The sequence below is a fragment of the Arachis hypogaea genome, chromosome 16, assembly GCF_003086295.3.
Source record: "Arachis hypogaea cultivar Tifrunner chromosome 16, arahy.Tifrunner.gnm2.J5K5, whole genome shotgun sequence".
In the NCBI taxonomy this organism is placed as follows: Eukaryota; Viridiplantae; Streptophyta; class Magnoliopsida; order Fabales; family Fabaceae; genus Arachis; species Arachis hypogaea.
The window spans coordinates 151,003,284-151,014,501 of record NC_092051.1 but is presented as its reverse complement, the minus strand read 5'-3'; the positions used below and the strand labels follow the sequence as shown (position 1 = coordinate 151,014,501).

At 37.5% G+C, this 11,218-nt stretch overlaps 1 protein-coding gene across 6 annotated transcripts; it reads left to right on the top strand.

The window, feature by feature from the left end:
• The first annotated feature begins 6,041 nt into the window (after nucleotides 1-6,041).
• Nucleotides 6,042-10,604, top strand: LOC140179767 (uncharacterized protein At5g08430-like). Of its 6 annotated transcripts, none has more exons than XM_072219534.1 (9): nucleotides 6,042-6,264; nucleotides 6,588-7,393; nucleotides 8,049-8,146; nucleotides 8,456-8,515; nucleotides 8,634-8,684; nucleotides 8,832-8,895; nucleotides 9,354-9,728; nucleotides 9,949-10,250; nucleotides 10,377-10,604. In XM_072219534.1, exons 2-9 carry the CDS (start codon nucleotides 6,715-6,717, stop codon nucleotides 10,455-10,457), a joined length of 1,710 nt encoding a protein of 569 aa, XP_072075635.1. In that variant the 5' UTR covers nucleotides 6,042-6,264; nucleotides 6,588-6,714; the 3' UTR covers nucleotides 10,458-10,604. The 6 variants fall into 6 exon arrangements, with proteins under 6 accessions (XP_072075635.1, XP_072075634.1, XP_072075633.1 ...); XM_072219536.1 differs by having other exon boundaries at nucleotides 6,064-6,264; nucleotides 6,586-7,393; nucleotides 9,354-9,692; XM_072219535.1 differs by having other exon boundaries at nucleotides 6,064-6,264; nucleotides 6,586-7,393; nucleotides 9,952-10,250.
• The last annotated feature ends 614 nt before the right edge of the window (nucleotides 10,605-11,218 follow it).

The following is an 11,218-nucleotide window of genomic DNA, read 5'->3' as shown; positions in this document are numbered from 1 at the left end:
CACCAGGGCAAGTTAAATACTTAATCGTGGGAATAGATTACTTCACAAAGTGGATAGAAGCAGAACCGTTAGCCACTATCACCGCTCAAAGAAGTCGCAGGTTCCTCTACAAAAACATCATCACAAGGTATGGGATACCTTATTCCATCACCACAGATAATGGAACCCAATTCACCGACGCCACCTTCAGAAACCTGGTAGCCAGTATGAAAATCAAACATCAATTCACCTCGGTAGAGCACCCACAAGCCAATGGGCAAGCCGAGGCAGCTAACAAGGTCATACTGGCAGGTTTGAAGAAAAGATTACAGGAAGCGAAGGGAGCTTGGGCTGAAGAGCTCCCTCAAGTGCTGTGGGCTTATAGGACAACACCCCAATCCGCCACAGGAGAAACACCCTTCCGACTGGTATACGGCGTAGAAGCCATGATTCCTATAGAAATCAGTGAGCAAAGCCCAAGGGTAATTCTTCATGATGAGGTCGGAAATGTACAGGGGCACAAAGAGGAGCTCGACTTGCTCCCCGAAGTCCGAGAGAACGCCCGGATAAGAGAAGCGGCATTAAAGCAAAGGATGACTACCAGATACAACAAGAAAGTCATTCGAAGAACATTTGCCGTAGATGACTTGGTCCTAATCAGAAACAACATTAGAGTCAACAAGTCAGGAGGTGGAAAGCTCGCCGCAAATTGGAAAGGGCCATACAAAATCAAGGAAGTGTTAGGGAAAGGTTATTATAAAGTAACCGACCTGGATAGCACTGAGTTACCAAGGTCGTGGCATGCATGTAATATGAAAAGGTACTACAGCTAGAAGCGAACTCTACTCCCTGATGTACTCTTTTCCCAGCTTCATGATTTTTTCCCAAAAAAGGGTTTTTTCTGGAGAGGGGTTTTTAACGAGGCATCATAGTAGAGGCTAAGGGAAAATACACTGTCAAGACCCTTAGTAGCAAAAAGGTACCTTCCCGATTAATAAAGATCTTTATTATCACTATATTTCTCTTAAAATATCCTCCTTTATTTCTTATAAGTCTTTCTACGAAACGCGCCGACTTAAGCTCGACAAAGCGTGAAAATCCCATGAATCGACCTAACATGGTCGTCAGGATAAAACGACGAGGTACAAGTCGGTGTAAAGAGGTTATACAAGTTGATCGTATTAAACTCGGAAACTATCCGACTCTTAAGTCGAAAGGAAATCCGAGTAAAACAAACTCGAAAGAGCTCCGAGTAAAAGAAAACCGAGCTCCGAGTAGATGAAAAACGCATCACAAAAATAACCTAAGTCATAAAAGCTCACTAAAGCAAAGTTGAGTATAAAGGATAACAAAAGAGATATGAAAACCTGAAAAGTTTAAAGTTTGCATACAAGTCTTTGCACGAAAAAGGCTCGAGAAAACAATGCAAGCTAACAAAAGGGTTTTCCGAAAAAGATCAAACATATTCAAAACGGAAAAGCATGTACACGCGCAAAGTAACTTAAACCCTTATCCAAAAAGGGGCACCTACTTTGATTAGAAAACCCTTATCCAAAAAAGGGCATTTATTTTGTTTAAAACCCTTATCCAAAAAAGGGCACCAAACAGAATATTTTGTTTACGGCCTTAAAAGGCCAGAAGGAAATTGTTCACAACCACCAACAAATAAATAAGTTCAAAAAAGGGGGGGACCCACAGGCCGGGCCCCCATATAGCCATAAAAATAAAAAGTCATTTTTTGGACGGAGTAGAGGAATCACCACCACCAGGAGGGACACCACCAGGACCGGGAGGAGGAGCCAAAGAGGAAGTCGGGGAAAGGATTGAAGAACCCGGAGCATCTCTGGGACGAGGAGGAGACTCTAAAATCCTCTGCCCCCGAGTCTTTAGGTCTGACTCGGAAATGACCTCGGGGACAGGAGGGTCAACAATAGCGCCGTCGATAACTACCTTGTCAGGATGTAAAGGAGAAAGGTCCAAGTCGGGAGCAATAACTCTGACTTGTTCCAAGAAAATTCTCCAAGACTCCTCGGCGCCCTCGGCGATAGAATCCTCCAACTCGGCATATGCGCTCCGGGAATTCAGCAAGTCCTTCCTCACAGCAACAATATCTTGAAACAAACTGTGGTAGCTCTCTTGCGCTGTTTTCCTCAAATTTGCCTCCAAGGTGCATTGAGCCCGCAGCTTACCCTCCTCCTCCCTAAGGTGATCCCTCTCCTTCCTCAGTCTATCTCTCTCCTCCTTCAACTCTTTTTCATGTTTTTCATAAATAAGAAGTCTCCCCTCCAGCTCCTCAACCTTCGAGGATGCCCCCAAAGAGCTGAGGGGAGCCTTCTCAAAAATGTCCAAGAGTTTGCTACAAACACCCGCTGTCCTAAAACTCTCCTCAGCCATGGCGGTAAGGTGGTTTCGAACAGAAACATCATCCATACTTATAAAAGGATAGATGTTCTTTCGAACGAATGTCAAAGCATCCGCCTTAACCCCGCCATCAAAAGAAGAAGAGCCAGACTCTGAAGTCTTGCGCTTCTTCTTCTCGGGCTCAGAGAGAGTTTGGGCAAAAGGGGGTGGTCGGGGCAAACTCGAGGAAGAAATGACAAGAGGTTGAGAGGGAGTAACTACATTCTTAGGAGGAGGAGGAGGTGGCGGAGAGATGACCGTCTTGGCCCTAGCCCGGGACTTCGCCTTAGCCTCCTGGACCCTTTGGTAGGCCTCCTGAGCGTTCTTTTTTGCCATATCTATAAAAGAAACAGCCAAGTTACAAGTCGGTAGAATACAAGTCGGCATAAACAACTCGGAAATAAAAAATACATGCGCCACCTATGCAAGATTGAACGAAAGTCGACGTCCCCTGAAAGATTTTCCTCGTATCTAAGTATGGGGCCCTCCCCCATGCTTCTCGGAAAAACCCCACAATGGCCGCCTCCACTTCGTCTAGGTCATCTAGACCAATCTTTTCGCAAGGGGAGGCCGGCAACCAGTAAAGGGGAAAGCGGGGGGAGGAATGCTCGTCCAGAAAAAAGGGGTGGTGACCCCCTACAGCTTGAACCTTGAAAAAGAAGTTTTTGAAGTCGTGGAAAGATTCGTCGAAAAGGGTGAAAATCCTCCGACCTTGAATAGCTCTGAAGGATACCCATTGTTGTTTGTTGTTTAGCCCACTGAAGGGCTTAGTCATATGAAAGAGAAAGAAAAAAATCCTTAAAGAGGTCGGGAAGTCCAGAGCATGGCTTATAAACTGATAGATCTTCAAAAAACCCCAAGAATTGGGGTGGAGTTGAGTAGGGGCAACCTTACAGTGGTGCAAAATGGACATTTCGAAATCAGAGAAAGGAAGAAAAACACCCAAACGGGTGATCATACATTCATACATGAAGAAAAAATGAGGGGCCGCCTCATTAGCTCTCCCAAAACAGACCCGGTCTTCAGGACCCGGGATTATCAGTTCGTATTTGGGCTCATCCTCGTCCGAAGTACAGAGCCTATGATGAGTACGAAGGTGGGTGATAAACTCAGCGTCAACCAACGGTTCCTCCCCAAGGACCGTATCGTCAACCCACTGAGAAAGAATGTCTACAGAAGCCATTTTTTATATAAAGAAGAAAGTGGCAGAAAACCTACAAAAAGGAAAAAGAAAAAGAAAATAAAAAAATACGGCCACTAAAGAAGAGAGATTCGAAACCAGAATCTACAGGTCAACCTATCTACTCGCAAAACAAAACATGCAAACATAAAGCATGACATGGAAAAAGCAAAACTAACCTTTATCCGAAAATGGAGGTTGGAGAAGAACAGAAGTCTTCGAACACAAAGATGCAGTATGAACAAGATAAGGAGAAAGTTTGAAAGATTGCAGAAACGGAAAATGGAAAGAGAGGGAAAATATTTATAAGAAGGGCTAAGGGGCATAATGGTAAAAAGCGAGGCAGTTATTAATGAGACTGCACCGTTACCAAAGCCCTCAATCCCTAAATGATCCCTCAACGGACACGACGCTTGAATTGACGTAACTGTCAGAAACTAAAGGTCGCGAAAATCACGTCGGTTTCCAAGATCCGTACTCTTTCAAACAAGTCGACTGCGAGCCCGAGTTGAATACTTGAACCCAAACTTTAAAGAAAATTTGGGCTCAAGTAGGGGCACTGTTCATACCCTGGCCCAATATAAAGGCCCAGGTCCAACTAAAAGGCCTAATCTAAAGGATTAGAGCCTAGCTAAGTACCGGCCTTCACATAAGAAGTCGGTATCAACCACGACTTGGTCAGAAGAGGTCGGATGCGAGATTAGCTGGCAGATAAACACTCATTCAAATGAGTAACCGCCCCTAAAATCTCTCTAACCGTCTCATAAAGCCATATCTTAACCTCCCCAAGATAATAGGGACGGTTACCACCCTAAAGATATGGCACTACACCAACGGTGGTTATTGGCTCGCCTCTATAAATACCCTGACACCCCTTCAGGTATCTCTAAGTCCAATACTCTCTAAGACCTACTTACACTCTTGCTAACTTAGGCATCGGAGTGTCTTTGCAGGTACCACCCCCCATTCACACGCGAGCACAAGTCGGACGGAGCCTCCCGAGTTGCGGACCTTTCCGGAGTTCTCCTCCATCATACACTTGGGCCGCCAAACGCCATCCTTATTATTAATCTCCGGTTACCTACCGTAACAGGAAGATTATGCTATTTGAACTATAATTTATTAGCCATTTTAATTTTATTTTAGGTCTTGCAAAATATCACATGAATATTTGTTGAACCATACTTTATAAATAATAATTTAAAACTAAATGTAAGATTTTATTATAATATTTGGTCTTAATTCAATTTAAATTTTATATTATTTTTAATTATTCTATCATAATAATTATACAAATAATAAAAATGTATTAATTCTTTTATTAAGATGATACCGTCTCTTTTAAATGAGACTAATCTTATTTAATCTAATAATTTTAATATAAATTTTAATTCTAAATTAATCTATTTTTCGTAAGTATAAAAGATGATACTTCGAAAACTTTCTATTAGAGTTTCTCTTAAAAATAAAGCAAACAAATCGAATTATAATTTATAATATACAATAAAAATTGAATTATAACCTAACAAATAATATATACTTTTTAAGTAGAAGAATGATATTGTCATTTTGATAATCCTATTTTTTTACATGTGATTTTTACCATTATTTTATTTTTTACGGTGAAAAAAAGAAAATTTTCATTAGGAGAATAACAATCAACTAAAAAGTGACAATATCCACCATATATATGACAAATAATTAAAAGTTCTATCTTGTCTTCTAATTTTCTTTTTAATTTCTAGATAAAAATATTTTAAATTTTTTTATCATTTTCATACCTTTAAAAAATAACACATATGTTCAAATTTTTAGTTATTTACATATTAAAAAAATGAATCAAGAATTATAATTATTACTCTTATCAATTATGCTAAATTTACATTAAAAAATAGGTATTAAATCAGTTATTTATATAAAACTTTAAAATAAATTAAATAATATATATATATTTATATACAAATATATAATAATTAATATGATAATTTATTTTTAATGTACCCTTATATATGTATATGTGTGTGTTTAGTTTTGATGCATTTATTGTAAAATTTTGATATAATTATCTAATTCAATATATATTTATTATTTAAATAACTTTTTAAATAAGAGACTTAAATATTAATTACTTTTATTAATATAATAATACACAATAAATTATTATTTTAAAATCTTTCTACATTGCATGAAACATATAAAGGCAAAATTAGTACAATGGCTTTTGTCACACGGAGGGAAGCATATTCCAAATCTAACGGTGCCACGGTGGTTGAGCAAAAGAAAAAACAAAAAAGTAAATAAATAAACAAAAATATGATTTATATATTAAAATTAGTTATTAAAATTAATTATTAATATATTTATATATAAATTATTTAATTTATTTTTAATGTATATTTATATTTTAATATATATTTTATATTAATGACTAAATTTAATAGCTGATGATGGTATACACCTAGTATGTTGGATAAATAAATAAATAAAATAAAACAACAAAAACTATGAGCAGCGGCAGCGCTTGTCCTTGTGAGTTGTGAGCTTCTCCCATTCCACATTTCATTTCCACTCGGCACTTCAAATGAAATCAACTGACACTGTGACACGCACCCGCACGCACGCACGCACACTCTCTTTCTCTCACTCTCTCTTTCACTCTGCTTCTAGAATCTTCCTCAGCCGTAACAGCACCACACCACAACCAGGTATTCTCGTTCTCACGTTCTCTCTTATGAACCTACCTTAATTCCATTTCCTTCTCTTCCATTATTTCCATTTCTTTCTTTCTCTCCTTCTTAAATGTTTCATTTCACGATTCCCTCTTTTGTTTTGCCGAATTTAAATTTTTTGGGATTCCGGAGATGAAACAGTGACGTCAGTTTTACTTTTAAGCCATTTTTGAATAATCATTTGTCAACGTTGTTTCTGTTTTTGGTTACCTATGCCAATTTGAATTTATTATTATTTTTTTTTGTTGTTGTTGTTGTTATTGTCTTTACAATTATTATTGTTAACTTTGTTGTTAGAGGTTGGGGAAAACTGAAGAAGAGAAAGCATGGAAGCATAGGAAATTTGAGAGGTGAGAGGGAGGACTTGTTATAACTGTTAGAGATTGATTGAATTTAGGGTTTCTGATTTGGAAATAAGGGAAAAAAATGGATGACGATGTTTATGATGGGTCCTTCTGGGTTGAGGAAATTAATGGCGAGGTTCAGCTTGAGACTCCTATGAGAAAGAAAAGGAAATATGTTAAGAGAAAGAAGGAATACGATGGTTGGGGATCAACCAATCTTATTCAGTTTCTCCAATCCCTCGGTTTTGACACAAGCAGGCAGATAACTCAGAATGAGGCTGCTGCGCTCATAAATGAGTATGTTAGGGAGAATAGCCTTCAGCATCCTACCAAAAAGAAGAGAATTGTCTGTGACAAGAGGCTGCATTTGTTGTTCGGAAGGAAGACAATTGGCCGGTTGAAGATCAATGCTTTGCTCGAGTCCCACTTTGCCGCAAACTGTGTTGAATCGGACGATGATATCTACTTCAATTCGGATGATGATGATAATTCCCCGGCATGTGAAACTCCACGAACGACAATGGCTTCTTCGGAGAGGAAATGTCAACCGAGGGGACGGGTTGTGGAAAAACCCAAGAGCTGTTTCGCAGCCATTGTTCCTTTCAATATCAAACTTGTTTACTTGAAGAGAAGTCTTGTTCAGGAGCTTGTGAAGGACCCCGAAACATTTGAGACTAAAGTAGTTGGAAGCTTCATAAGAGTCAGATGTGACCCGAACGATTATCTTCAGAAAAACTCTCACCAGCTGCTGCAAGTAACAGGTGACATGGCTGCTGTTAGTTGATTATGACATTGCATTCTTGTAAATGAAGTAAACCCAAATGTGTTTATTATGCACTCAATTTTGGTAACATTTGCATAAGTCGCATGCCTGGCGCTATTAATTTGATTAAGCGCTGAATCTAATCCAGTAGGCTCATGCCATATGGCATTCCCATAAATGAAGCAGGCGCACATGTGCTTATTATGCATTTTTCTCTTGGCATCAGTTGTATTTACTTAGCAGGTGTGATTAGTCCTAACTGAATGATTTGGGCATATGCAACAGATGCCACTGAAGAAAACAATCTTAGCTGTTAGCAGTTCTACTCATGCTGGGTTTGAGTCGCATATATACAGCATGTGACAAATAGAATGAGGAAGGCATATTAGTTCGATGTATATATAAAATAGAAATAAAATAAAATAAAATCATAACTCTGAAAATGGAGGATAAGCAATAGTGTTCAGCATGCAATTAATTTCATGTTGGCTGCACCCTGCTGCTATTTCTCTTAGGGTTGCATATTCATGTAATATTTATTTCTGCATTTAGTATAACAATGGATGTCTGAGTATGACAGATATAGAAATTTGGCCCCAAGATTATTTTCTACTGATTAGCTAGTGTACAATTCTTTCTTGGATGTCTTCTAGGTTTAGAGAAGGGCTCAGATGAGGATATCCTCCTGCGAGCCTCTGGCTTTGTTGAAGACATCAGCATTCAAATGCTTTCAGATGATAACTTCACTGAGGTAAATCAGTTTAACTTACTGTTTTCAGACTTAATTTTATTAAAATGGCTTCAACTCACAGGACTTCAGTTTGACTCATGCTGATAATCTTACATTAAGTCATAAGTCACATTGGAAACCTTTAACAAAACGTATGGCATGCCCTGAGCTTGGAATTTGTTGACCGTCCCCGCCCCTAAATTTTAATCATATACCAGAAAATAAAAATGTCAAGTGGTCTTAATGCTTTAATCATTTTCAAGAACTGTATGCTTCAAATTGTATTTATAATTTAAATTTGGGGTTTTGGATCTGTGACTTTGGTCGCAGGAGGAGTGTGAGGATTTGCATCAAAGGGTAAAAGATGGCTTGCTCAAGAAACCCATGATTGTAAGTTTTCTCCAATTCTTTGAGCTATTCTAAAGTAAGGAAATTCTTGCAACACTAGAGCAATCCACTTCATTAAATTATACACTGTGACAATATTTTTATATAATATACATTGTAGGCGGATATAGAGAAGATGGCAAGAATATTGCATGAGGATGTGACTAAGCATGTATGTACTAAACCATTATTAATCCTTGTGTTACAATTTCCTTATTAATCTCCTCACACTTAGTTGACTAGCTCCAGAGTCATGTTGGCTTGATTCTTCAACTAACTTCTTTCCTTCTTTCTTGTTATGTTTTGAATCTTCTTTTAGTGGCTTGCAAGAGAACTTGTGCAGTTAAAACATCTAATTGATCGAGCTAATGAAAAGGGTTGGCGTAAAGAATATCCTTCTTGATATGTATTATCTTATTAGATGACATTTTTGTCGTATTGTGGCTTCCTTTCCTTACCTTTTTGCATCAAATGATGGCAATATGTGGTGTGAAGTATACTGCTGAACCTACTCAATGCATACATAACCATATTATTAATTGCATTTGTTCCCCCATAGATTTTAAACGCATTAATTGTAATTTGTTTATCTTTTGCTGTTTATTGCAATCAATATGTCAACCATGTCAACTTTATGATCCTTGGTTATATTTGTTTTAGATTTATCTATTTATCTTAGTGGCCTTACTTTCTTTTAGTAACCATGCTTGTGAATAGAAAAACAGTCACGTATAGCAACGAACATTTTTCAATAGGAAATCCTTTGCTTAGAGGTTTTTTCTTCTGGCTTTGGATTCTGTAAAATATAGTTTATGCAAGATGTGGATTCCTTAATCGATAGGAAGCACACTGGATGAGTACCTACGGAAAAGGGAGAAGCTTCAGAATCCAGATGAACAGGAACGGTTATTGCGCGAAGTTCCTCAAGTTATTGCTGAGGATCTAGAATCAGAATCTATTTCACCAGAGGATCCAGATGAAAATGTAGAAAACCATGTAGAAGAGTTTTGGCAGCCTACCAGCAAGCAACCATCTAAAGATACAGATTTTTTCTCATACAAGGATACAAAACTACTGGATGTGCCGAATCCTGCAAAACCAGAAAGCGATTCTCCAACATCAATTCTTGGTCGCAGTGGATCATCAGAAGTTCCTTTTTTCAATGTGGCAACAAATGGAAGTATGTTTAACTCCATTTCTCGTGGAACTGCTGCAGGTTTATTCTGTTCCATGATGTTCTCTATTTAATTTTCTGGCTAGATGAGGTTGCTTTCGTGTGGTTAGACAGCAAAAGAAGAAAATGAAATAAATGAGTCTGTAGCTCTATGCCAATTTGCTTATGAATATAACTTTTTCATATCAAACTAATTCTGCATATTAGAATTGATTAAGCTTTATACATTGTATAATTCAGTGGTATGTCTATGTCTTGGCAGAAGATCATCAACAGCAGCCAGAGCAACTAGTAGGCTTTTCATATAAAAATGGTGTTGTGTCTAAGCCAGAACAATTAATAGACTTTGCACATAAGAATGATGGTGTGTCTAAGGCAGAACAACTATTAAACTTTGCATTGAAGACTAATGGGGTGTCTAAGCCAGCTGAATCGAATGTATTTAGGATCTCTGTAGCACAGCAGGCCGAGCCAGCACCACCATCTCAACCGCAGGTTATAGAGCTGAGCGACGACGACGATGACGACGACGATGAAAGTGATCAACCAATCATTACAAAAGAGGTTCAACCTTTTAATCAGTTGAAGATGTGGTATTATAAAGATCCACAGGGAAATGTACAAGGACCATTTGACCTAATTTCCCTAAAACGTTGGAGTGATGCTAATTACTTTCCTTCTGATTTCAAGGTTTGGAAGGAAGGTGAAAGTCCCAAGGATGGTGGACTACTGGTGAAAATTCTTCAATCTTTACCATCTTTTCACATTTAATCGAGGTAAAAAAATTGTACATTATGATGAATCTTTTAATACCGGTCAATAAATTGTTTTATTTTTCACCAAGTTCCAACCATCAGTTTTACCAATGTAACATTGAACTTTTGCCCTCTAAATGAATCTTTTCTAACTCTCTGTCCATTGCTTTGTCTACTAATTATCTTGACAAGATTACATAGAGTATGGCTTTTTCAATGCTAATCTCCCCATTATTTATATTCGAGTGTGAACTATTCGTTAAGTAAAAGAAACATGTCACTTTCACCAACTATGTCCTGATTAGACCACATTGTAGTTGTAGGTGACTACTAGGTGTGTCCTTGTGGTTGGATTTAGAGGGTTTTCACGGTTTTCACGGTTCTCAGAATTCTCTATTTTCAAGTAGGGGTGTTCAAATCCAAACCGATCCAAATTAAATCGTTCATCTAATCCAATCCAAACCAAAAACCGATTAAAATCGCACTAATTCAGATTTGATTGGATTCTATTTTTTACAAACGGCTGGATCGGATCGGATTTCGGATCTACTTTTCAAAATCGATCTAATCCAATCTAAATTGCACAATGTGTTAGAATATTATTATTTTATTATTATATTTACAATTATACTTATAACATGTTCAATTTGTTATATATTTTTATATTATTTATATATTATTATTATTTAATAAATATTTTATATTCAAAATATTATTTATTTATTTATTTTAATTAACTTATAATTTTATTTCTATTGTTATGTTATGGTTGGCTTT

Bases quoted from the DNA above. Each gene is read 5' to 3' on its own strand.
- LOC140179767 (XM_072219531.1), top strand. From the start codon at position 6,715: ATGGATGACGATGTTTATGATGGGTCCTTCTGGGTTGAGGAAATTAAT. The intron at 7,394-8,048 runs GTGACATGGCTG...GATGTCTTCTAG, and splicing joins CCAGCTGCTGCAAGTAACAG to GTTTAGAGAAGGGCTCAGAT. The intron at 8,685-8,831 runs GTATGTACTAAA...ATCTTCTTTTAG, and splicing joins ATGAGGATGTGACTAAGCAT to TGGCTTGCAAGAGAACTTGT.